At 43.8% G+C, this 27854-nt stretch overlaps 1 protein-coding gene across 6 annotated transcripts in view; it reads right to left on the reverse strand.

The window, feature by feature from the left end:
* Window positions 1–27854, reverse strand: part of CADPS (calcium dependent secretion activator) — a 376860-nt gene that overhangs the window by 206791 nt on the left and 142215 nt on the right. For all 6 annotated transcript variants that reach the window (XM_035106756.2, XM_035106772.2, XM_060271298.1 and 3 more), the window contains exons 4-6: window positions 27759–27839; window positions 19618–19854; window positions 14500–14621 (exon numbers count right to left, since the gene is read on the reverse strand). In XM_035106756.2, the coding sequence (XP_034962647.2) occupies window positions 14500–14621; window positions 19618–19854; window positions 27759–27839 (440 nt within the window). The remainder of the gene's footprint in view (window positions 1–14499; window positions 14622–19617; window positions 19855–27758; window positions 27840–27854) is intronic.

Consider the following 27854-nt stretch of genomic DNA (forward strand, 5'->3'; position numbering starts at 1 on the left):
CCTCCTTTCTAAATCGTGCTCGCCAGTGATTCTTTTGTTTCTGGCACCAGCTCAATGTGCATCTATTTTACGTGGGCATTTACAGGTCGTTGGCTGTGAATTTATCTTGAAGGATGAAGCTGCTCTGCACTTTTAAGGATTGCTGTTATTTCTTGTGTTTTTATCCCCATTTATATTTATGGTGGGTTGAAACCTGACGTATTTAATAGCTTTAAGTTCTGCATTTCATATTGTTTGTACCTTGTCCTGGGATTGTTTTTCATGAAGGGCAGGTTAGAAATATTAAATAAACAATAATAAGGTTTTGTTTCTTTTCTTTTTCTTTTTTGAAAATGTGTTGGCTGGAGGAGTATCTCCTTTTGTTTGTCTCAAATCTAATGTCAATTGCTTTTGCTGGAGGTCCCCAAGTTCTGCTGGAGAAAGAAAGAAAGGCAGAGAAAATAATTTCTCTCTCTCTCCACTCCACAAGCAATTTCCTACAAACCTCTTGCATGTCATCTTTCAAATTTGCTTCTTCCATATACTGCATAGTTGTTTTATGGAGGAGCGTCTCCACCCCATCATTCTGCCTGGACACTGAGGTCCAGTACCGAAGGCCTTCTGGCAGTTCCCTCGTTGCGAGAAGCCAAGTTGCAGGGAACCAGGCAGAGGGCCTTCTCGGTGGTGGCGCCCGCCCTGTGGAACGCCCTCCCATCAGATGTCAAAGAGAAAAACAGCTACCAGATTTTTAGAAGACATCTGAAGGCAGCCCTGTTTAGGGAGGCTTTTAATGTTTAATAGATTATTTTATTTCATTTTTCTTTTGGAAGCCGCCCAGAGTGGCTGGGGAAACCCAGCCAGATGGATGGGGTATAAATAATAAATTATTATTATTATTATTATTATTATTATTATTATTATTATTATATTGACATGTTATTAGAAGTTGATTGCTAGGGGGATGTTGGTGCTATGACCAATATTATAAATGGTTTAGTATGTACCAGAATCACTACATGATTCTAACAAACAAACCCCGAAATATTTATTTCAAACATTTGTAACCTGCGTTTGTGTCCCAAGCAAAGTGACATATATAGGATCTCAAGCACTGCCCACTTCCTCATAAACTAAAAGGACCGCTTAAAACACTTTGAAGGACTAAATGACCTTCCACGTGAATGTGGCTGAATACTGACATCATTTCTAAGTGCCACCTGAGATTAAATTGGTGGTGCTCAGGAAAAGGCCTTCTTGGTGGTTGAGGTCTATGGTTATGTGAATCAACCCAGTGGCGTAGCAAGGTCAGGTGGTACCCGGTGCGCAAAATTTCATGTCAACCCCCCCCCCCCTGAAATCTAGTTGGACTCCCAAGAGACTGTGATTTACTCACAGTATAAAAAGACTGGCTGTGATCTACCCATTGAACCATTGCCATTGCCAGGAGTTGTTGAGCATTTTTAAGGAAAGGGTTGGCCAAAGTTGTAAGTTGTTGAGGTTGGTTTTTTTTTTGCGGTTACAGGGTTTGGGTCCTGAGTTTAGGGAGCTTCTGCTTCTACCCTTCCCTCTACCCACCACCTGTTTGTTTGCTCGCCTGCCTCCTTCCCGCCCACTCCCTGTCTGCCTGCATGCCTCCTCCAGCTGCTAGGGAGCGCAGGGCTGTCAAAACGGCAAAGTGGCGCAGCTTCCCCCCTGGCTCGTGGTAGGCGGGAGTTGCGGGCACGCGGCGCGCAGAATGCCACACCCCTTGGTGATGACACCCGAGGCGGACCGCACCCACTGCACCCACCTTGCTCCACCCCTGAATCAACCTTCAGATAATAGAAAGACAATGTATTGTTTGGACAAAATAAAATAAAAAATTCCTTCCAGTAGCACCTTAGAGACCAACTAAGTTTGTCATTGGTATGAGCTTTCGTGTGCATGCACACTTTTATTTTGTTTCGACTACGGCAGACCAACACGGCTACCTACCTATAACCAATGTATTGTTTATCTGTCCAAGTTTGCCAGATCTTCTCCACTCACCTAGAAGAAGGTTATTCAGTTTAGGTCCCTCTCAAGGGCTTCAATAATAATCAAGCACTGGTTCCAAAATGGACAAACATTGGTCCATGGGGGAGAGCTGTGAGTGGCTTGCCAGGCATTTGGTGCAAGTATTAGACACAGTACGGTACAAGGATGCCTTTACTGCATTGTCAGCGTTTAGAATGCACAGACAGGCTGCAAATTCCATAGGTGACAAAATTCAGCTGGTGACTTCCCTTGCTGGGAACAATTCTCAACCGTAGTTGGGCCCTCCACCTCATTTTTCTTTCAAATAGGTAACTGGAGTTTATTGTAGCTCAGTGAAGCATCTAGTTTCCATACAGAGTATATCTGGCATATCCAGGTAAGGCTGGGAATATCCTTTGTCTGGAAGCCTGGAGAGCCGTTGCCAGTTAGTGCAGACATTATTGAACTGGATGGAGCAATAGTCTTCACTTTCTATAAGGCAGCTTCCTAGGTTCCTATTTATGACATATTTGCAAACAGTTTAAAACAGGGGTCCCCAAACTTACCCGGCTTTGGGCCGAATGCCTGCCGCGCCGATTGCGTGGTGGGCCGGAGGGTGGGGGAGCATGTGCGGGGACATAGGAGCACACGGTTATGCACGCCCATGTGCATGTGCAAACGCTATTTCTGGCGCACTCCCGACCTGGAAAGTGCCGGAAATAGCTTGTGCGCATGTGCAGAAGCTTCCTCCGACCCGGAAGTACACCGGAAATGATGCTTGCGCACGAGCTATTTCCGTCGCTTTTCCGGGTCGGAAGTCAGCAGCCACGCCGCACTGTGCCGGTAAGAGTGAGCGGCGTCAGCAGGCAGCCGGGGTCCCCGGGGGCCGCATAAAAGAGCCTTGGGGGCCATAGTCTGGGGACCCCTGGTTTAAAACAGTCACACTTTCTTACAGCTTAATTAGCTGGCTCAGAATATTTTCAGTTCTTAAAGCTGGAATACCTGACAAACCAGAATTAAACAAACGACATTATTGCACTGGAAAACTACCGGGAATAATATTTTCCCCTTGCCTAACACAGAACTGAAATGTTCTCATCTGTTCTGAATACAGTTTGTCATGACTTTGCATCTTGGCTCCACGCAACTTTTGCCAAGCAAGGCTGACAAATTGACTTGTTTGCTTCCTCATAGATTTTGCTCTCCAATCGACCTCCTTCCAGCTGCTGCTGAATGTCACTTTGTGACCAAGCTCTACAGGACTAAAACCTTTCGTGCGAGTGCACCAAATGGCCAGAAAAACTCAACCAGAATCCCGTTTCTTAATAGTATTCAAAATATGAAACCTCTACGGTTCTACCAGTTCACCAAATTTGGCAGGGATAAAGGATGTTGTGGCAACTAAATAGTAATTTTCTAGCAATTACTGATATTAAACTAATCAGGAGAAAGGAACAGGCTTATGATTTTGCTGTCATTTTAGAGTCACAAGGCTTGTGTTGTACTCTGCATGTACTCTGTTGGCACCTGGACACCTTGAGATCCATCTTCAATGAAGAAAATGAAAACAAGAATGAAGGAATGAAGGAAGGTGTAAGAAGTGTAAAAGGAGAAGGAAAAAATACCCTCGCACATAACCTTGCACTGTGCATTTCGATAGCATCTGCTTTCTACAATGCCTATCTCTGCTTACTATTAAAAGCTGCTTATTTGCTGAAGCATTCCCAGACCATATGCTATCAACAAATGTTGGTAGCCAAATGCAAACACTAATTTTCATTAGTGTTGTCTTTATGAGAACAGCATTAGTCACAAAGGGAATAAACCAAATGAGGGTAAAGACACGTAGCAAACCTTTGACAACAATGCGGTGCTTATAACCTCATGCTTAATAAAGCTGAGGAATTTCCAATTCATTACAGAAATGACAATTTTGCAATTGGATTTAGGGCAAGCTAGATTTTAAGGATGATGTCATTAGTTGCCATAGTGATGTTCGGCATAAGGACATAATTCAGGGCTGCTAAAATATCTGCATTCATGCTAAGTGCACAGCTTCTGTTCGTAAGAATTTGTGCTTAGCATTCATAAAAAAATTAGCTTCAGAGAATATCTAGATAACAAAGTCCTTCCAGAGACAAGGAGCAGAATGTGATTGGCTGGCTTGCTACAAAGCAAAAAGCATCCAGACAATGGAATTTACTTTCATTTCTCCCCCCTTTTGCCAAACCTTTGGATTGCTTTTTAGACTGCAGAGAATCAGTGTATGAAAGGATTTAAAAGTGCATAGATTATCTAGTCGCGGAATTCTCAGTCTTTATCTTTGTCAGCTTCTGTCAGTTCTCTCTCTCTCTCTCTCTCTCTCTCTCTCTGTGTGTGTGTGTGTGTGTGTGTGTGAGAGAGAGAGAGAGAGAGAGAGAGAGAGAGGGGAGCACATTCATGAACAAAGTTTTCTTTATACACCACCAATGGGCCTTTAATAAATCTGTGATTGTTATTCACTTGTTTCATTCACAAGATCTAGATATCTTCCACTTTGTAGCACTTCTTTTGATGGAATATCTAATATGCCCAATGTTCAACCTGCGATGGGAAAAGTGTGACCAGCCATACAGCTTCCAGGGCTCTTGAGAACTGTTGTGTGGCATGAGGTTGTTGAGTGTCAAAGACCCTTTCCGGGTCCATGTGTGTCTTCATTAGTGGCTAGTGATGAAAGCCCATAAATCCGGTGCCATTTTTACACCTTGTTTGATTTTAAGAGGGGGCTCTGGTTTATTTTGTAAGTCTGGTTCCAACTGAATTAGTGTTGGGAAGCAACTCAGATAGAGATTCCAAGCATATTTCAGGAAGGATACTGACAAGCTGGAACGTGTCCAGAAGAGGGCAACCAAAATGGTCAAAGGCCTGGAAACGATGCCTTATGAGGAACGGCTTAGGGAGTTGGGTATGTTTAGCCTGGAGAAGAGACGGTTAAGGGGTGATATGATAGCCATGTTCAAATATATAAAAGGATGTCATATAGAGGAGGGAGAAAGGTTGTTTTCTGCTGCTCCAGGGAAGCGGACACGGAGCAATGGATTCAAACTACAAGAAAGAAGATTCCACCTAAACATTAGGAAGAACTTCCTGACAGTAAGAGCTGTTCGGCAGTGGAATTTGCTACCAAGGAGTGTGGTGGAGTCTCCTTCTTTGGAGGTCTTTAAGCAGAGGCTTGACAGGCATATGTCAAGAATGCTTTGATGGTGTTTCCTGCTTGGCAGGGGGTTGGACTGGATGGCCCTTGTGGTCTCTTCCAACTCTATGATTCTATGATATTAAGCAAAAGATGAAAAATTAGTAGTATATATAACTGTGGGATTGATAGCAATAACATATTTTTAAAGGGGATATTCAATTAGAGGTGAATATTGCTATTAAACAGATTTCCCATTATTACTTTTGGTGAATTTGCAAATTGGCTACATCAGGCGTTATGCTCTGTCTTGTCTTGCAAAAGTGCATCAATAATTTCTATACGTAATTTCAGAATTGGCTCGTGCAGCTTAGTCTTGCCATGGCCTCTTCTACTTTCTATTCATTCATTCAACCGCCCACCTTTCTGGTGAAATGTGTATCACCATCTACATGCGAACAGAAGAAAAACCTGTTGGATCAAGCCACGGGCCCATCTAGTCCAGAATTCTGCCCCTACAATGGCCGACTATGTACCTTGGAAAGCCAGAAATCTGATTCTAAGTACAAGAGGACTCTCTCCTCCTGCAGTTTCTGATATTAAAAGCATATTTCCACCAGCTGTGGAGGCAGAGCATAGCCATCATTGCTGGTAGCCTATGATAGCCCTCTCCACCATGAATTTATCTAATCCAATGTTAAAGCCATTTTATACCACCAAGTTGCTGAATCAAATGCCACACGAGAAATGGAGTTCTGGGATATGATAAGATGAGAGATACGGGTAGGAATGGGGGGGGGAACCCAACAATACAGAAACCAAAAGCCAAACCCCAGAACGTCTTTTCTGGAGTATCTAATAAAGACTTCAAATAATTCTTCCCACAGCAGAGTTTTGTATAATCAGGGACAGGATAGTGGTAGAGGAAGCAAATCTAACGTCCATCATGGTTTGCTAGACAATGCCGCTTTAGGCCTCATTTGTGCTTAACTGTGCTATGTTTATCTCTAGCTTCTTCCTTGCTCCCATACCAATTAGTTGCCTACCTTATCTTGAAGGAATGTCTACAGAAGTTGAAAGAACGGTGACCTTTAAAGGGAAGAAATTGAAGTGTCTTGGTATATAACTCATTTCCAGCTTAACTCCTCGCTGAAGTGTTGGTGCACACAAAGGCGCGCACACACACTCACACACACTCAGGAGTGCTGCTGCACATCGATAGTGGTCCTCACTGAATCCTGCCGTGTTGCTCTTCAGCGGCTAGATGGCACTAGTGAGCTGTAGACGGGGATCTGGCGCTGTCGTCTCACCCCAAAACTAGCCATGGTCTCTCGTGAATTTCTTGATGATCAGATTTTGCTGCAGGAACACTTCACACAGCACGGAGGAGACATCACAAGCAACATCGATCACTTTGTCCAAAGAAAACAAAGCGTGTGTAATTTAGTGTTGTTTGCTTGGTTCTTCACAATTCAGAATTCAAGTTTGATGCTTGCTTTGTAAAGGGTTCAGGTGGGAGGGGGGGGGCTCAAAGGAATGAAAACAGAATTGCAATAATGATGGGAAGGGGTTAGAATTTGTGTGGGCACCCCCCTAAAAATAAAGTAACTCCTTTTAGTTGCAGAGTAATGATGCCTTCCCCAGTCTAGTGAATACTTTCCCACCTGCTCACTTCCACCCCATTCATTACAGCACATATAGACATTCCTTGCATGTATCAAATCAATCTGTCTCTCCTTTGGAATTAATGGGACGTACCATAGACTCACTGGAACTCCATGTGTGCATTGAAGCACCTGTAGGGTGGATATGGTTATTGGCCAAATTCAAAATGATGGGCAATGAAAGTTTTCAAATGACAACTCATCAGACATAGGTCTTCAGATAAAATACTGTAAGTGTTTTGAATGCTATTATGTTCAAACAAGTTTTAAATTCTGTTGATGAAGAAACCACATGTGGGCTGAAAATTCCCCCTTCCTCTCTTTTATTGTTATCTATAGTTTACTAGGCTTTGCATATTATTACAGTAAGGCAGTAGAGCCCTCCCCATTCCCCTCCTCCCCTCTGCCTCCATGACCTGTTTAGTTACAGCATTTTTTTTATTTCTGATGTTCAGTTGTTTAGTGTGCCATACAGAGGACAATTTCATGCTTAGAAAGAGTTTAGACAGATGAATGTCATTGCTATGTTGGGGTCCCAGATTAACAACCGTTAAATTGGAGGTGCTTTCATCCCTACACCCCACGTCATAGCAAACGTGAATTTTGCAAAACACACCAGACATCACCTGTTCTACGCCTTTCATTCCAACAAAGTGTTGACCACCGTGACCTTTAAAATATAGACATTGCTACACTGTGAGCACTACCATTCGTATTTCAACAACAAGCTCTCACATAGAAACAGTTCTGTCTGAGCTGGAGAAACATGCTAGAAAGCCGAGAAGTCAGGTGTGAATTCTGTAGGCTGCTGATTGCATAATTTTAAAATTACCCCATCTACACCCACGTATATAGTAGCGACTCAAACACTTATCTAATCTGATAGGTAGTTGGTTCATGCGCCACAGCTAGTTAACAAGCTAGTTTGCAGAATAGGAGAATGCAGTGGTTTCAAATGCTGTTCCTAAGATATTCCAATGATTATTCAATAAGATTCTTCAATAAGATTCAATGATTCTTCAATAAGAATCATTGCTGAAAGACAGTTCGTTCATCACAGTCAACCATCCTGTGTTCTTTTTGTTGCCTGAGTTAAAGGACGTTGAAATCAGAAGCTGAAGTTGAATCTTCCTTCAACACTGACGATGGGACAATTCCCTCCACGGTACCTGAGGGCAGCAGACTAGCTCAGGGGCCTTTGTGAGAACAGAGCGATTCCCTAGTCCTGTGATTTTAATCTGTTTTAACTCCTTTTAATTGCATGGAATCTGCTAGTGAATGGCATGTAATTAATTAATTAACTAGATGGGTCTTTGGCCTGATCCAGCAGGCTTTTCTTATGTAATTGGAAGTGAATCTAAAAGAAGATTCCACCTAAATATGAGAAAGAACTTCCTGACAGTAAGAGCTGTTCGGCAGTGGAATTTGCTACCAAGGAGTGTGGTGGAGTCTCCTTCTTTGGAGGTCCTTAAGCAGAGGCTTGACAGGCATATGTCAAGAATGCTTTGATGGTGTTTCCTGCTTGGCAGGGGGTTTGACTGGATGACCCTTGTGGTATCTTCCAACTCTATGATTCTAAAAGGGACTCAGTAAAGTTTCCCCTCATGGTTACAAGTGATGGCTCAAAAACTAAAGATAAAATTCATTATCATGTTTGTTTCTTTGGGGGTGTGAGCGAATAGTGATAAGCTGTCTCTGAGAATTTGGGGGAGGCCGACTTAGCATCTCTGGAAACCTAAGCACAGCAGTGGAAGCACAGCTGTTGAACACAAACCTGTTTCTCAAGGGCATTCATTGCCCTCTGCAAATTGAAAGAAGAAGATGTGGGGGATTGCTACGCACCCCCCCCCACGTCTACTCAGAAATAAACCTCATTACTCCAGTGGGACTTACTCCCGAGTAAGCAAGTATAGGACTGCAGACCTAATCTCTGCGGAACAGGTGCAATTCTGATGCAAGGAGCAATTCTGATGACATGACAGGGTCCATCCCCTGTGAGATCGCTTGAAAATTAGGCTATTCCCGCCCCCCTTGTTTCCTTTGAAAAACAGGGTAATGTAAATGTTGGGCAGGTTCCTGGCTTCAAACTGTCAGGGCTTTCCTTTAGGGAGCGCTGGCAATTAGATGCTTACTCAGTCCCACCATGGCAGAACACATTTCATCTTGTTTTTTCTGTGGAGCTGTTCAGCTGCTTCTCAAATTCACAATAAGCGAAAAGTCACAACAAATTCAAAGCTGAAATGCGAAAATGCGATCAGCTAATCTCAATCAAAAGCCGCACAAACAGATTGCCAATAGACGTTCTGATCAAACATGAAGAAGGTGGGAAATCTTTTCCCCAGGAGGGGAATAAATTGGAAATAAACATCAGAAGAGGGTTAAAAAACCCCCCTCAATTAACAGGACATCAAAGCATGCAATGTGCTTCTTGTCCAATGAACAAATAATGAATAATGTCAACATTCAGGGTTTGATCTGAGTCAGGACTAAAAGCAGTTTATGCCTAGCCTCCAGATGCAACAGGGATAAGGTGGCAGAATTCTGAGTCTGGCAGCGGATTACTTTTGAATGCTTGCACCCACGGCCTTCCTCCAGGGCATATACCTTAAGATCCCTATTGCTCAGCGCCTCTGCCCCTGCAATATGAAAGAGATAGAGGATTTTTTTACATTTCTTTTTTATTGCCCCTTATATGATTCAATAAGGGACGCAGATGGTGCTGTGGGTTAAACCACAGAGCCTAGGGCTTGCTGATCAGAAGGCCAGTGGTTCGAATCCCTGTGACGGGGTGAGCTCCCGTTGCTCGGTACCAGCTCCTGCCAACCTAGCAGTTCGAAAGCCCGTCAAAGTGCAAGTAGATCAATAGGTACCACTACAGCGGGAAGGTAAACAGCGTTTCCGTGTGCTGCTCTGGTTTGTCAGAAGCGGCTTAGTCATGCTGGCCACATGACCCGGAAGCTGTACGTCTGCTCCCTCGGCCAATAATGCGAGGTCACGACTGGACCTAATGGTCAGGGGTCCCTTTACCTTTACCTATGATTCAATAAGACCTAAGCTGCTTCTCCTGGTCCTGTCCACCATTATAACTAAGGTAGATTGTATGAAATTCCTACTAGTGGACGCAAACCTGCATGTTTCATGTGGAGTGGCTGTTTTCATCTTGCAGGTGTTGAAACTCAGGGTTTCTTTGACAGGGGAGCGCGATCCAGCCGCGGACCATCATTACCCTTCTTATTCTGTTCCTAGCTTAATTTGTAAAAGTCACCCCAGGTTTTATTTGTTATAATCTATTAGTAATTTTAGCTATTTGGTCTTTAGTTTTTAGATTTTAGCCCTACTTATTTTATCGTAATTTAAGTTTTTATCATTCCATATCTTTCTTTGTAGCATCGATCAATTTATGTTTTTGTTGTATGTATTTGGCATCGTTCTGTTTTGCTTTGCTTTCTTGGGCTGTATGCTAATGCAATAAAGAATTGATTGATTGAATGCTTGCGTCTGGAGGTGGTTGGAGGTTGGATGGCGGCTAACTGATTGAGGTTGAATCCTGACAAGACAGAAGTACTGTTTGTGGGGGACAAGAGGCGGGCAGGTGTGGAGGAGGCCCTGGTCCTGAATGGGGTAACTGTGCCCTTGAAGCACCAGGTGCGCAGCCTGGGATCATTCTGGACTCACAGCTGTCCATGGAGGCGCAGGTCAATTCTGTGTCCAGGGCAGCTGTTTATCACCTCCATCTGGTATGCAGGCTGAGACCCTACCTGCCCGCGGACTGTCTTGCCAGAGTGGTGCATGCTCTAGTTATCTCTCACTTGGACTACTGCAATGTGCTCTACGTGGGGCTACCTTTGAAGGTGACCCAGAAACTACAACTAATCCAGAATGCGGTAGCTAGACTGGTGACTGGGAGCAGCCGCCGAGACCACATAACACTGGTCTTGAAAGACCTGCATTGGCTCCCAGTACGTTTCTGAGCACAATTCAAAGTGTTGGTGCTGACCTTTAAAGTCCTAAACGGCCTCGGTCCAGTATACCTGAAGGAGCCTCTCCACCTACATCACTCTGCCCGGACACTGATGTCCAGTGCCGAGGGCCTTCTGGCGGTTCCCTCACTGCGAGAAGCCAAGTTACAGGGAACCAGGCAGAGGGCCTTTGTCAGGTCATGGAAGCTACGAGTTACTATAATTTTTATCCAATTTCTCCCTGCACTCAGGAATAACTCAGTTCACTTCCAGACAGCCTGCTTATTGAGCATTCAATCTGACATGCTTGCAAGGAGCTTAATATGATGTTTCGTCATGCAGATGTTACCCGACGTTTTTCCAATGTCTTCCCTCCAGCACTTTATTGCAAAAAGTCTGATTTGGGGGCGGGGCGGGGAGTTGGTTTGTTGTGTAAGAGGACTAAAATCAGCTGAATGGTCTCGCCTGTATGTGGTGACAAGTGATTGAATCCCACCTGAAAGTAGTGGCAGTCTAGAAGCGCTGTCATTCTCAGACATTTGACTGACAGGGGAAGAAATAAAGACAATAAAATGTGCTTAGTGAAGGAGAGGTGACAGAATACATCACGGAGATCTTATGAAGGCCGTAAGGAAATTGCTGCTGCGTTGAACCTCCATTTCTCCACCCCCCCCCAAAAAAATCTACATTTGGCTGATTCGGAATGTGGAGCAATTTTTAATGGCGTTTTAGGATCAATGCCTGAATTTAGCAGCTCTATATCTGAGTTACCCCACAGAACCATCAAGCTGCTGTGATGCAGTGAATAAACATGTGTATTTTAAGCTTTCATATAGCATCGGGGTACAAAAGAATTAAATATGGCAAGATAGATTGGTGTGACAGGTTTGCTGCCTTTGAGAGGAAGAATGGGATAGAAATTTAATGAATGAATGAGTGAATGAATGAATAACCAAATGAGGATGCCTCTATTACAAGAATACACAATGTTAGTTGAAGTCAGCCTGAGAGCAACAAAAATTTCTCGTTGCAAAACAAATAATTATTGAAGTATATTACATTATTATTTTTTCCACAGAAGGACTTTGAATTTCTGGAAACTTAATATTCAATGCACATTCCATATTTTTGCACCTTTCGGCGGCAGTACTACAAAGCAAATCAGGATGCACAAGGAACTGCACTGGCTTAAAAGCTTGTCTAGACAGATGCGCTATTGATTGACAGCCTAAATGACAACTAGGATTTAGGTGAAGGACTCTGAGGTTGTTGTTTAAAATATATCTGCACCTGGGTATATTAGAGAAGGGAAAAGGAATGATGGCAAAATATGATACTGAAAGACAATGACCAAGTTGGAAACTGCTCATTATGCTTTGCAATACATGTAAGCAGCCTGATAGATTTACAGTGGATCAGAGCAGCTGTTTGGGGACATTGGTAAAGATAGAACGTCCCTGGATATTGCAACAATAATGGCTTGCTGCTTGTACTTTCAGAAACAAATATATATAGAGAGAGAGAGGGAGGGAGGGAGGCAGGGAGGGAGGAGGGAGAGATCAAAACTGCACCATGAAAGGTGAATCTAGAAGACTATCTGGCCACTTCTATTATACAGGTTTTTTAAATTAATTCCCCCCCCCCAAAGAAGTGGTCGTCTTAATGTATAGATTTAGATTTCTGACAAAAAAGGAACACCTCTTGGTGCCTTTTCCTGTAATTGTCCCATGCCTAGGCACATATATCTATGTGTGGGTATGTATTCAATTTAAAGTTATTAAATGTAAAATGTAATTAAAGGGGGGTAAATGTAATGTAAGGCTGATCAAACAGGTAGCTGCACAAGAAGGCTTAGTCATAAGATTTAGGAGGGAAAGGTGATTTTTAGCTTTTGTATTATGATTGCATACTGTTTGTGTTTCACAGATGAATACTTAGGGAGGGCACAGAAAAAGGGTGACCGAGAAATTACCATTTACTTTCTAAGAATTCAGTTCCGGAGAGAAAACACAACTGATAAAGGCAGCTCCCTCTCCCCAAGCTTCTGACTCTGTTAACCATTACGTTGGCAATACTCACATCTATATCATGGAGTAGCATTCTACCATAGCTGCCAAGTACCCCGTTTTCCCCGGGAAACCCCCGTTTTTACTTACCTTTTCCCGGTGGTCCCCCGTATCACTCCGTCTCCCGGTTTTCTCCGTTATTTTCTCCTGCCGGCAGCCATTTTTTTCTTTCCGATTTGCCCTTCTATGGGCACCAAAAATGGCCACCGCCAGCTTCAAAACTCGCATCTACGCATGTCCGGAAGTGCACAGACGCGACTTCCGGTGTCAGCAGCGGCTATTTTTGGTGCCCATAGATGGGCAGAGAAACACCGGAAGTTGCGTCGGCGCACTTCCTGACATGTGTACAAGCGACTTTCGAAGCCGGCGGCAGCCATTTTTGGTGCCCATAGAAGGGCAAAGCGACACCGGAAGTTACGTTGACGAAACTTCCGGTGTCACACGGCTGCCGGTCCCGGATTCTGCAGTCCGGGACTTGGAAGGTAAGCATTCTACATGCTCTCTCCATATAATGGCATTACCTCCCTATGATGGAGATCCCTGGAACCATGGCTCTTGAACACATCAAAGGGAAAGTTGGCGATTTTCAACCAGTATATGACTCCCTGCCAAAGGGAAGGCTCTTCCCACAGATTTGTGCAAGCTGCCTGAGAGTTCCAGCAGCTCCATCTGTCTACATACTGAATAAGATGGATTATTGACTGAATTTCCACATATCTCTCAGCACATGAGCGAACGAGTGGTTCCCATATCTACAAAAGGCATAACCTAGAGTACCGAAAGAGGCTGGAAGAAATAGCCACATGTTGCACCATACATGGGAATGTTCAGGTAAGACGGAAACAAGCTTCCTTACAGAACAGAATATAGAATCAGCAAGACTTTCTGCTCCTTTTTAGTCTGCTGGTTTTCATTTCATAATAATCATAATCATAATCATAATTTATTATTTACACCTCACCCCAGCCACTCTGGGCGGCTTCCAACACAATATTAAAATACAATAATCTATTAAGCATTAAAAGCTTCCCTAAACAGGGCTGCCTTCAGATCTCTTCTAAAAGTCTGGTAGTTGTTTTTCTCTTTGACATCTGGTGAGAGGGCATTCCACAGGGCGGGTGCCACTACCAAGAAGGCCCTCTGCCTGGTTCCCTGTAACTTCGCTTCTTGCAGTGAGGGAACCGCCAGAAGGCCTCGGCACTGGACCTCAGTGTCCGGGCAGAATGATGGGGGTGGAGATGCTCCTTCAGGTATACTGGACCGAGGCCGTCCAGGGCCTTAAAGATCAGCACCAACACTTTGAATTGTGCTCGGAAATGTATTTCAGTAAATCAAACCAGTTTATACTTAAAATTAAGTGCTTATGATATGTCTTGCTAACATTCAACAGGACGAAAGTAAATGCTATAAGTCCTTACTGACTCATGGCTTAGGAGATGTTAATTCATGGTCGAGAGATGATCTCATATGGAAAGGTATATTTCTGCACGTGTCTTCATCATCACCATCATGGCTAACAGGTAGGGAAGATGGGAATCGTTTCCCAGAAGCATATGGAGGACCAGACATTCCCCATCCCCTTGTGCGGAAGGAAGAAGAGAACTCGCTGTGTGTGTTTTTCCTGCTAGGCTGGAGAAAGAAAACGGAGGTAAAGAAAAACTTACGTTGGCTTTGATGCCTCAGCTTGATCTGTCTGTAGCTTTTCTCCCCCCTCCACTTCCATTGTGCAATATACAATGCGGTTGGGTGCTAAGGATTTGAGACCTTGGACTTCCATGATGACAACCTATTAAAAGAAAAAGAAGAAGAAAACCACCTTGGATGACGTTCTGCACTCAGTAATCAGGTCTGGAAATAAATGTTTTGAAGACATTTCTATGTCGCTTTAGTTATTGTTTATGACATTTCCGAGAGAGTGTGAGCCTGAGAATCGACTGATGAGGAATGAAGGGGGCAGACCTAAGAGGCTGGACGTGTCAAAAATAGGTAAGTGAAGTCATGAAAATTTTATACACAGCACTATATTAATTGTGAATTGATGAATTACTAAAAGTCAGCAAACAAAACCCCCAAACATTAATTAAAATGAATTATCTCCAAGTTCTTAAATGTGGGAGAATTGTTTCTTTTTTAGAAGAAGAAGAAGAAGAAGAAGAAGAAGAAGAAGAAGAAGAAGAAGAAGAAGAAGAAGAAGAAGAAGAAGAAGGGGGCAGAGGATTTGAACAACCTGATCAGGCAGTTCAAGGTATGGGAAGATGGGTTGATGATGTGGAGTCGATTCACACAACCACTGCTAGTTGAAATTCCTTTTCAACTTGGCTCTCTGCGCATGCCCAGAAAGTTGTATGCAACAGCTGCTGCCACCCACACCCACAATCTTTTTTTTGGCAGGCTGCACATGACTGGCTAGTGACAGGCAGGAAGATCATGTGTTCAGGAACTTCAAGCAGCTGCTGCAGGCGCCATGGTCATGTGGATTGTCCAAAACTGCATGGTGCAATGCCTTCGCATTGTGTCTTCCTGACAATCCCTTTGCTGACCACCCAGACGTGCCCTCTAATAGCAAGTGTGCAGTCAAAAGCCATTTTCCAATGTCTCACTGCATCACTCAAGGTTTCAATGAATAGTCTTTAGCTTGTGCTTAAGTTCTGATTGATCACCATGCATGGATTTAGGATACAATGCTCTTAAAGTCCCAGCTGGCTAGTTGGGCATGGATGTGGGGCATGGATCACTTCTTGTGAGGCATGAGTCTGTAAGTGTATGACTGTGATGTGTCTCATCTCTGCCTGTGGCATGTTCTGATGCTGCCATCTCCTCCCTGCCCCCAACCAGCACCAAATGACATACAGAAAAAGCAGTGCAGAAAAGTCCTCTATATCTGCTTCAGCACCCCATTGGTGCTTTCCGCTTTCAAAGCCGAAGTCCATAATTAAGTAGTGGAACAACCAGCAGCATCTTCACTGGGAACTGGGTACAGTGTTGTATAACCCAAGCGAAGATGTTGCATTCAGCGTTGGAGTAGCAGGGCATCATATTGGTTTTGCACCCTAAGGCATGGAGGCAAGGGCAGTTCAGGAAGAGAGGCTAACAGGCATGTGGGTTCATGAATGAGTATTGCCAGGCAACGGATGTCTCCTTGTGTCTATTGATCTGGGTTAATGGATTTTTGTGTGACTGCTTTTTGGAAAGAAGCATGCCAGAGAGCTGGGAGAGTAGAGTAGCTTAACCATCCTTGACTATGAGACCACCCTTCATGTTACACTGCAAAGAACACACAATTACTATCCAATTCAGGTGAACCATACATTTCAAAGGATATGTGTGAAGATAAATTGTACAACTTGTACCCGCTGCAATTTTTAATGCTTAGAAATCAAGGGTTCCTGCAAAACGTAGGTGACACCTCTAATTAGCAATGATCAAATGCAGAGAACACAGGGAAAGAAGATTTAGTGATTCAGACACCAGTATAAAAAAAGCTGTGAAACAACTCTAATGAATATTAAAATGCCTCCTCCCAGAAGATCTATTTTTGATCCAAACAAATCAACATCCCCCCCCCTGCAATATGCACAGCAAAGTTTGCTGTTGACTGAAATGAAGAGATGGGGGAAACATATATGGAATGCAAACAAATAACCTTTTTTTCAGGTGGGGAAGGCCGGTAGATCAGTGAGAGCATCTGCTTTGCACACCAAGGGTTTAATCCCCAGCATTTCCAGGCAGGGCTGGGAATGTCCCTCATCTGAAACCCTGAAGAGCTGCTGCCAGCCAATGTAATTGCACAGCACACGACAGCTCCCTATGTTCCTATGCATATGGTCCCATCAGTAACGTCTTAAGGGTATCCAGCGGCGTGCTGCAAAAATCCTCCGGCACCCTCCCCCCCCCCACAGCGGCAGTAGCGTGCAGCCATTGAGCTTCCTCTCCTCCTCTTCTTGCCCATGAAGCAGAATCAGCGAGACTCCTGCCTAGAGCGGCAGCAGGCGCTGTTGGCATCCACAGAATGCTGTGTGAAATAGTAAGTCTGCAGGCCTGAGTGTACTAGTAAAGTGAAACTGGCTGATGCAATACTTTCTGTAGAAGTGCTGGGTCAGAATGACTCAGCAGTAATGTGCTGTCAGTTGATTGGCTGTCAGTGGTTTAAAAGGAAAACCTTTCCTGCAATGATTGTGGTGGTGGTGGTGTTGTTGTAGAAGGGTGTGGTCAGTGAGAGGTTTAGAGAGTGTATCAACTGCTTGTGTATGAACTGCCTGTAGATATTTGTATATAGCTCACAATAAATATACTGCACTAAAGAACCTGACTCTTAACATCTCTGCTAAAGCGCCGTGAAGGAATTTGCGACAGGCGCATGGCGCAGAATCATGAAGCAGATCGGCACCCCTTCCGCACCCCTGGTGGCCAGGCGCCCTGGCGCCTTGCGCCACCCAGTCCAGGCCTAGAGACGGCCCTGGGTCCCATTAATATGACACTTGAATAATGCGGAAACTTCCTTAGCAGGGCTTCTTACCATGCTGCTGCTGCTAATATTTGAAGGGAGACAATTGTGTGGGCAGACTGATTCATGTGGTTATTATTTCCCATAGCATGAGCAATGTTGATGTGGGGAATAACAACCAGAGTCTGGCTGCCCATGCAATTGCTTTCCTTCCTGAGTTACTAGACTAGCTTGGGAAGCAACCAAATCTTAGAAGCACCCACACTGTTCAGGTAAGGTTTGAATTACGCCGTTATAGTGTGGGGTGTGATACATAAATAGCAGTCAAGTACAACATTCCTTCTTTTCCTATAGTGGACATGCGAGGGAATGTTTGGTCCAGCCAGTCGAAAACTTCCTTTTTCCTTCTGGCTTGGAATACTTCCTTTGCATGTGACTAGAGGTGGGTGTGACCTTACCTGTCCAGGTAACTAAAGGACAAAGCACACAACACCCTCTCTCTCTCATTGACTTCCTCTATTGCTGAAGCAGCAGCTTTTAGCTAGAAATGCTCTGTTGGCTCTTAGCCAACAGAGGACACTGGGACTATCTCCATATGGGATAGATCAGGGGTCAGCAACCTTTTTCAGCCGTGGGCTGGTCCACCGTCCCTCAGACCATTTGGTGGGCTGGAATATATTTTGAAAATAATAATAATGAATGAATTCCTATGCCCCACAAATAACCCTGAGATGAATTTTAAATAAACACACACATTCTACTCATGTAAAAACACCAGGCAGGCCCCACAAATAACCCAGAGATGCATTTTAAATAAAAGGACACATTCTACTCATGTAAAAACATGCTGATTCCCGGGCCGTCCATGGGCCGGATTGAGAAGGCGATTGGGCCACATCTGGCCCACGGGCCTCAGGTTGCCTACCCCTGGGAAAAATCCACATGTATATACTTTGTAACTAAGTCTGCCTTCAGGGACCCAACTGTGAACTGATGATGTGAGTCAACTTCTTTTATATACTTTACACAAGATTGTGGTGTGTTTATTCTTTTAAGAGGGGAACTTACCAGGAATATAATATTCATAGGCTTAAGCAAGCCTGCAACCAGCTATCCGCTGTGCATTTTAAAGGGGAATGTAAACTCTGCTAAGTTATAGAACTTGCTAGCGCAAGTTAGGAAGGATATTAATAAACAGTATATCCTCTCCTGCCTCCCTGAACATTCCCACATGTAGTCATTACAACAAATAAGGGGCTATTATATTAAAAAGTCATGTTCCTTTTCTGCTTTTTCAACAAATTCCATGTCTTGACACCATTAGAGTGCAGTTTCCCACCACTGGCTACTGCTGCTGCTGCTGCTGCTGCTGCTGGCAAACACGAAAAAGCACATCAATTTGACATCAATATGCTGAACTATAGGTTAAGGAGTATGCAACTCAACGCCGGGCTGTCTTTTTCACTTTGTAGCATTTAGTTCTCATTTATTTTGCCTTGCACTTTTAATGGGCAGGCAAAGCACATGCAGATCCTCAAACTTACAAACAAAAGATGTAGTTCAGAATTCCTTATGCAGGGAAAAGGAGCCTTTAGGCTGTCCCAAGACAGTGAGCATTGAAGTGTTGCTAAAGTCCTGTGGAAGGAGAAGCCAGCATAGTGTCCCTACATAGGCTGTAGGCCAGGCATCCCCAAACTGTGGCCCTCCAGATGTTTTGGCCTACAACTCCCATGATCCCTAGCTAACAGGACCAGTGGTCGGGGATGATGGGAACTGTAGTCCAAAAAATCTGGAGGGCCAAAGTTTGGGCATGGCTGCTGTAGACTATAAATCCTGGTTGTTGGCCATGCTGGCTGAGCCTGATGGGAACTGTAGTCCGTAACACCTGAGTGGCACCACATGGTCTACCCTTGCTCTATGCAAAAAAGGGGGTTCTTGATTCAGAATAACAACTGTGGAACAACAACTTTTGAAGCCACCTCAGGTGTCCTGAATGGGATATTTTTAGATAAGTGAGCGATTTTTAATTTAGGTAATTGGCTTAACATTTACACATTCTCCTAACAGACTGCACTAACAAGGCTGCATGGGACCTGAAAGAACAAATCAAAGGGGATGTTAAAGGGATTTCTGTTTGTTGTTGGTTAGGTTCCCCCCCCCTTTCTTTGCTCAAGTATTTGCAGCCTGGTTTCTGTTTTGCTGACCTCTGCCAATAAAGCTTTTCTTCTAAGCTTTGATTAGCTAAACAGTGATTGTCGAGACTTTCATTTGCTGTTGTTAACTTGCATGAGTTTTGCCAACATGCCTAATTGATCCGTAGAAAAGCTGTACATTTTACCTCCAGGGAAAAAGACAACACCACGTCTGACTTTGAGAGCTGGTTTTCATTTTCTTCTCCCAGGTCGATGATGGAGGTGTTGTGGCTTCGTTTTAGTTTTTGTAACTTGAACTCGGAGCCACCTTTGGACACTGGCATGCTTTCCAGGTTTGCCATTAGCAAATTGACCGATGACTTCAGTTCCTCAATGAACATGTTTTCCATTTCTTTGGATACAAATTTAGGAAATTTGCGCTCCTATGATTGAAAGACAAAAGTAATATTAGGGCATAATCAACAGCATCATGTTAGCATGTTAGAGTTATATTAATTGTTGTTCAATGAAATATACCCAAAGCACTGTTTACATTATACCAAAATTGTATTAATTAGGCAGGCACTACTGATATACAGATTTGGGTGAAAAAATGGTATGCAAGCCTCAGTGGCGGAGCTTCATGCTCCGGCACCGGGGGCGGAGGCGGGGCTGGCGCCCGTTCTGGGGGGCGGGGCGCGCCTCCCAGAGGGGCGCGGCGCATGTTCTGGGGGTGGGGCACGCCTCCTGGAGGGCTGTGGCAGTGTGGCATGCGTTCCAGGGGTGTGGTGCACCTCCCGGAGGGGCGTGACACGCGTTCCGGGTGTGGGGCACACATTTTGGGGGCGGGGCAGGTGCCCGCGATAGCACCCCTTGAAGCCTGCCACTCAGGGCATCCTGCCCCTATCTTCCTATGCCCCTGGCAAGCCTACTAAGAAGTGCAATTTTATTATGCATAATTGGTTTTGAAGCTTGATTTTATCTACATTTTGATAATTTTATTATTTCTGCTGTTTTTGATAACTGTTCTGATCACAATTTTTACTGACTATTTTATACTATTTCATTTAAATCACTTATATAACTCTTTTGATATCTTAAGCAGTGCATATAAATCTTGATATTAAATAAAGGTGCAAACAGGAATTCATCCAAGCAAACATCTCTATCCTATGCTTTCTGGCACAAATGCACCACTCAGGGTAGCTTACAACACTGAAAACTCAACTTCATAGAATAATAATAATAATAATAATAATAATAATAATAATAATACAGACTAAGCAATGAAAAGAGACAGAGTCAGTGTTTAAAGCCAGTCATAATTTTTTTTTGTCTGCTTCAGCACAGTGATAGTCTGCTGGGAAAAAAAATATATTTGGTAGAACAAAACAGCAAAGGAGGGAACTGGCTGTTCACATGGCAAGATAATCTAGGTGCACCCATGGAAAAGTCATAAAAATGCAATCTAGTAAAAACAGCAGAAGAAGAACCATGTTAACATCCCAGTCGGTATTTAGCTGATAAAGACTCTTGAAGTAAGAATGAGAGTAAGGAAAGCCCTGCTGGGTCAGGCGAAAGGCCCCTCTAGTCTAAAATCCTAGTGGCCAACTAAATGCCTATGGAAAGACTGCAAATGGGACCTGAGGGCAACATCCCTTCTCCCCACTTGTAATTCCCAGCAGCTGGTTTCCAGAGGCATTTATTGCACTTAGCCGTGGAGGCAGAAGAAAGCCGTCAGTTAGTAGGCACTGATGAAGACTTCCACTGCCTTCAACCATTAATAACATCATGGAATGCCTTCAAGTTGCCAAGAGACCTTGGTAGAATGAAGTGGCAGAATGCTGCGGTATTAGAAGGGAGTGTGGCACTTGACCACATGGAAGGGATATCACTCTTCAGTAAAAAATAAAAAAAGGAAAGATAAAGATAAAAATAAAATAAAAGAACTGGCATACCGGGGAGAAAAGTTCTAGCCTAATCCTGTGCCTGCTTCCAATGAGTTTTTAACACTGGAGAGTATTCAGAAATGTGAACCTTCAATTCGAGCTTGAAGTGTTGCAGTTTATCCTCTCATCTCATGTTGCTGCATGCATATAGACCAGACCGTAGAAAGGGTGACCAACGTGTATGTCTTTGGGCAGCGGAATGCAATGTCTAGGTGCCACAGCAGAAAAGGCCCTGCCTGTACCCTGTGAGGTCTGATTTCAGTAAATGGGAAAATATGGGCAAGCTCTGTGTGAATATTTCAGGAGGTGGTGGAAAATGTGGAAGCAAGGGTAGCCAAAACTATGAAGGACTTAGGGTGATCAGTGGATTAAAATGGGCACCTTGGGAAAGTTGCTTTCCCCTTATACCCTCCAAATGCTTAACCTACTTGATGGGTGACCCTCCCATGCCAGGTCTAGCAAAGTCCTCCACTGTCCTTAAGAGTTTAATCTAGGATTTGGCTATGACTCTCTGAAATCTCCCTAGTGTTTTTAACACTCTGAGTTGATAATCTTATTATGCTTTTCACAGGCTAAAGGTGGCTCTAATAGATAAACAAGGAGAAGGAGGTAACTAGGACTTAAGAAAGAGACCTGTTTCAGTGGCCATTCGTGCCCTTAGACTATGGCTACAAGTTTTGTCAACTATAATTTGGTATGAAAACTACTCGTATGAGCATAGGTTTATATAGAAATAAACAGTCCCTGCATATGGATGTGTTGGAAGCCTAAACTGGTAAGGAATGCATGCAGGACAGAATGTGGAACCTGTTCTGGGCAGAGATGAGGAATTCATTGAGTACTGTCACTGGGTCCAAATCGGTCCCCACAATGATTTTTTCCCCTGTGACAAAAGGAAGTGGAGCCCTTGCTTCCCACTCTAAAGTGGGAGTGGAAGAACTGGTCTCAGAAGCAGCTCCTTGCTTCCACAGTGGTTCATGCCACATGGTTCTGGATTCATATCATTTTATGTTTGTACCTACTTGGCATCTGTGTGACCTAAAGCAAAACATTTCTAGCTTAGTTTGCTGAAAGATTTGCAGAATGCTAGAGGTTTCTTTCAAGCATATGAGGTCTAGTGCTTGTTACGTTGAAAGTTTACTTAGGCTGGAGGTTGCCTTGGAGAAGTAGGCAAGATCTTACTGCCTGCTGAAGAGAGATTATTCTACTATAGAATAACTACTGACCTCTTTAGTAGGGCCGCAATTACTGGTTGAGAAACGGGGGCATTTTGTGAAAAAGTACTGAACTTGGAAGTTGCTACTCACTGAATTAATCGGGGCTGTGTGAGGACAATATGTTCGCCTCAACTTCTGAACCATGGCTTAATTTGCAGATGGCTTGGCCAATGTGAGATGTGAACAATTTCTTCCGCAAGCATATGCTGACCAATCAAGTGCACTTATTAATCATAGTTCTCTGAGCCGCTTGCTGGTTCCTGCTCACTAACAATGCAATTTAAAGGCATAGCCAGGGCTGCCAGGTGAGAAAGAGAACAGAACTCCTGTCCAGAGGATGACATATGGGGTTGCGGTGCTCATCTCGCTTTCAGGCTGAGGGAGCCAGTGTTTGTCCACAGACAGATTTCTGGGTCATGTGGCCAGCATGACTAAACCACTTCTGGTGCAACAGAACACTGTGACAGAAGTCTTGGAAATGCCATTTACCTTCCCGCCACAGCGGTACCTATTTATCTACTTGCACTACTGTGCTTTCAAACTGCTAGGTGGGCAGGAACTGGGACAGAGCAACAGGAGCTCACCCCGGCACAGGGATTCGAACCGCTGACCTTCTGATCAGCAAGCCCAAGAGGCTCAGTGGTTTAGACCACAGCGCCACCCGCATCCTGTTATCACATGGAGTTTACAAATCGGCCAGCATATTAATATTTATTGAAACCAGTTGCACAAGTCATTCCACTCACCTCTCAGCCTGTAAAACTATGTAATTTTATGTCCTGCCCAATTTTCGCCATGAGTTATTAAAACACTTTATATCAATAAGTATTTGACTTATGCATCCTTGCCCTGGGCCTGAAGATTTAATTACTTGTTGCCAATGAATTTACTCTTTAATGAAAAGACAACGGGCACCATGTAACCAAAATGTCTCCATTGGGCACCATGAGAAAGTGCCATATATAACAGGAATGCCACAGGAGTTTCTCATCAAAAGGCTGCTCAGCAAATGAATGTCCTTTATCTCTGGGAACTTTTCAGCAGCTGATATGAATTCATGTCCCTTTATGACATTTTGAGGCAGGAAACGCTGGCTAGCAAACTATTACACTCATCTGCTTTTAGCTAAAAGGTTTTATGATCAGATCATTGTCCCCAAGCCTTCTTTTTTAAATAGACTTTTGATGATTGTTAGTCTTGTAAGGCACTTTCATAAGCATTGCTCAAACAAGTAAATCAGGTCCAGCTATGGGAGCTCTTCATTACCAACAACTAGCAGAGAATTTCAAATCTGGTGACCCACCCACCCCTTTCACTTTTCTGGGCAGTGCTGTCTTTCGTTCTGTGATCAAATTAAACATGAAAACCATGGGGGAGAGACTGTAGCTGAGTAGTAGAATGCATGCCAATGGTTTAACCCCTATCATATCCAGATAGACAAGGGGAAACTGCCCGTCTTAAACCCTGGAGAGCCATTGCCAGTCACACTTAGATGGGCCATCAATCTGATTTGGTGTACAACAGCTTCCTATGTTCCTATGACTTCTGTAGCCCTTTTGTGGATTTCATTGACAGTGTTACATATAGAACCTACCGGTAACATATAGGATTGCTACATAGCCTACCAGAGGTTGTCCCATTCAGGGAAGCTTCCTATTTAATCAACACAGTTCATCCTCTGTGCATGCAGCAGGAAGAGTCAGGCTCTCCTCTCTCCCTTTGGCTATAATTGGTTGTATCCAATGGCAGCCTCTCTTAGAGTAGACACACTGAAATAATAGACACAACCAGTGCTTTTTTTTTTCCAGCCGGAGAGCAGTTCTGGCACCTCTCAGATGGGGGCCACTCTGGGCCAGTGCTTCCCTTCCCGCTTATTAGAATCATAGAATCCTAGAGTTGGAAGAGACCACAAGGGCCATCCAGTCCAACCCCCTGCCAAGCAGGAAACACCATCAAAGCATTCCTGACAGGTGGCTGACAGCAACGCGTGGCCGGGTCAGCTAGTAGAATCATAGAATCATAGAGTTGGAAGAGATCCACAAGGGCCATCCAGTCCAACCCCCTGCCAAGCAGGAAACGCTATCAAAGCATTCTTGACATATGGCTGTCAAGCCTCCGCTTAAAGACCTCCAAAGAAGGAGACTCCACAACACTCCTAGGCAGCAAATTCCACTGCCGAACAGCTCTTACTGTCAGGAAGTTCTTCCTAATGTTGAGGTGGAATCTTCTTTCTTGTAGTTTGAATCCATTGCTCCGTGTCCGCTTCTCTGGAGCAGCAGAAAACAACCTTTCACCCTCCTCTATATGACATCCGTTTATATCTTTGAACATGGCTATCATATCATATCATATCATATCATATCATATCATATCATCATATCATATCATCTTAACCTTCTCTTCTCCAGGCTAAACATACCCAGCTCCCTAAGCCGTTCCTCCTAAGGCATCGTTTCCAGGCCTTTGACCATTTTGGTTGCCCTCTTCTGGACACGTTCCAGCTTGTCAGTATCCTTCTTGAACTGTTTTGCCCAGAACTGGACACAGTACTCCAGGTGAGGTCTGACCAGAGCAGAATACAGTGGTACTATTACTTCCTTTGATCTAGATGCTATACTCCTATTGATGCAGCCCAGAATTGCATTGGCTTTTTGAGCTGCTACATCACACTGTTGACTCATGTCATGTCTTTACATACTTTGGAGAAGCCCCAAACGAACATTTCAAGTCAAAAGGGAAGCTGGCCAGCAAGTTGACACTTTTTTTTTTTAGACCTATGACTCCACCTAGCTCATCCTAGTCATGATTGGTCAAGCTACGGAGCTGGGCCAATTCATATTTCCTTTTCTTCAATCTGTCTCTTGTGTAGTGGTGGTGGGTTTTGAGCTTTCCAGTCAGGCCTCTACCATTGGACACTTGCATGCAATGATATTATGTTACCAACATAACAATGAAGTACCTAGAAAGCTGAATTCAAAATACCCAGTGGGCAAAGCTGATATCAAACCACCCTCGCAAGCTAATTACTTTCAGTTAACTCTAAAATGTAACCTGTGATGCTCTGTGGGGAAGCAGAATCTGTAGCAGAGTGTCACGATTCACATGTGTGGCATCTGTGCTGTGATATCTACTGAAGCAGGTACAGCATGCTCTTTGAAATATCCTCTGTCCTGAGCAAACAGAGTGAGCATTAGAACCCCACAAATTTGCTAGGACTCAAATTTCATAAACGCGCCCAGTGCATATGCATAGTCCTTGGGGTGACTTGACCCTCCATATATTGTCAGAGCACAGTTCCCATCAGCCTTATCCAGCATGGCCAATAGCCAGAGATGATGGGATTTTACAGTCCAACACCATCTGAAGGGCACCATGTTGGGGAACGCTGTTGTGATTGAATGCATCACTTGAGTATCATTCTCCATGCCTCTGACGATTTGTACTGTGAGTTTCAGCAATCAGCAGCTTCACAGACAAAGTTCAGTTCTGGAATGGGTTTTAAAGATCAAACTTCTGTAGATGATCTTTGAGAAATGTCTTCTGACTTAAAACATAAAAGACACTAATGACATAAAAATATGTTCATAAAAAGGACTCCTGGCAAAAAAAATAGAGCTATAGTTCCCTTAGGAAAATGCCTTCAAGCAAGTTGGATAAATATACTGTGCCAACATTCACTGGAGGCAGAATTCAAGGATTAGTAAAATGCTTTAGCATTAAAATAAATAAATAAATAAATAAAACCTTCTCTCTTTTTTTTTAAAAAAGCTTTTTTATCAGGCAAATTTACAAGGAGCTTCCCATTCCAAGTTCAAAGCTTCAGAAACCTTTCCTCTTTATCAATTTAGCCACAACCATATCTACGGTAGTAAAAGCTTAACAGTGAAACTGATAATGATTTGCCCAAGGTCAGCCCTGTGAAATTTGAACTTGAGGTTCTCACATCCAAGCCCATGACATATGTCATGTCAAGGACTGATGCTCCTAGCTTGAGACAAAGGGACATTTCAAGTACCTTCAGCCTGAGAGTTGAGCATTCATTGTTCTGAAGAGTTGCTGGATTGGAAAGGTCCCTTACTTAGGTGACAACCTGTATCTAATTAGAATTTTTCAGCTCCCCTTTCAGAAAGCCCACATTGTATTCCTGTTTATAAAGATTAATTAATGTGCATGTTTTTGCCCTGTTATCTTATTAGTATTCATATAAAAGTATGGTTAAACAGTAAGATAAACAAACCAAATTACCACCGGTGTGTTCCCAAGTTGGAACGCAGTATTCTTTCAACCTCCTTTTGGGTATTATGCAGTTTCTTAATAAATATGGAGCAATACTGTACTCAATGAGAAAGAGGGCAAACCTTCCACTTTTATCAGGGGTGGGGAAAGAATGAATATATGGTTTCTGCTGTTAATTCTTGCAAGTATCCACTTTGGTCTACCTCATTTGTCCATATTTTTAAAGTGGTCTTTAATTTTTTTTTGAATTCCTGCCTGCTGTGATAATGACTTTTAAAAAGCAGAATGCACAATGCAAGGGCAAACAGGGGACGTGAATGGTGTTCCTCCAAATGCTGGCGGTAAACAAGGAAGCACAACAACCATTCATAACACACAAGCTCAGTTGGGTGCCTCATGATTGCTTTGCTGAGAAATCGCCCTGGAAAAGCCCCATTTTCTGAGATTCCTCAAAGAAGCCTGGCAAATGCTGGTACGTCAACAATGAGCGAGGCATCTATCCTACAGGGATTTGTGGTTTACTCTGGAGGGACTTGTTGTGCATCTGCGCTTCTCAGTAATGAACTGGAGGGGCCTGGAATTGGTAATATATTTAGCTGCATGGGCTGTCAAAAGCACTGAGGATATATCTGGGCTTGTAAGGAAAACACTACATCATATTTGTTCTAGCAGATGGGAAGGCTGGGACGCAGATTCCGATTTCTCTCTCTCTCCCAGGAGAATAACAACAAGAGTGATGTGACACAGCAGCTGGTGAGCCCTCCCCACCAATACCTTACAGGGGTTTCCTGATCCTCCCCCAAACGAGCTCAGTAGCTCAAGATTTGGCAGTGCCCTGGGGGAAGGGTCACAGCTCAGTATCAGAGTCTAGGCTTTGCAGGCAAAAGGGCCCAGACTCAATCCCCAGCATCTCCCAGTGGCAGAATTGGTTGGGGTTGTTGTTACCTTGGCGATCTGATCTGCCATTTGGAGACGTCCATCGAGCTCCCGCCTAATTTGTGCTGCTTGTTCGTCTGGATTGTCCAGCTGCACAAAAAGAAA

The sequence above is a fragment of the Zootoca vivipara genome, chromosome 2 (assembly GCF_963506605.1).
Source record: "Zootoca vivipara chromosome 2, rZooViv1.1, whole genome shotgun sequence".
Lineage (NCBI taxonomy): Eukaryota > Metazoa > Chordata > Lepidosauria > Squamata > Lacertidae > Zootoca > Zootoca vivipara.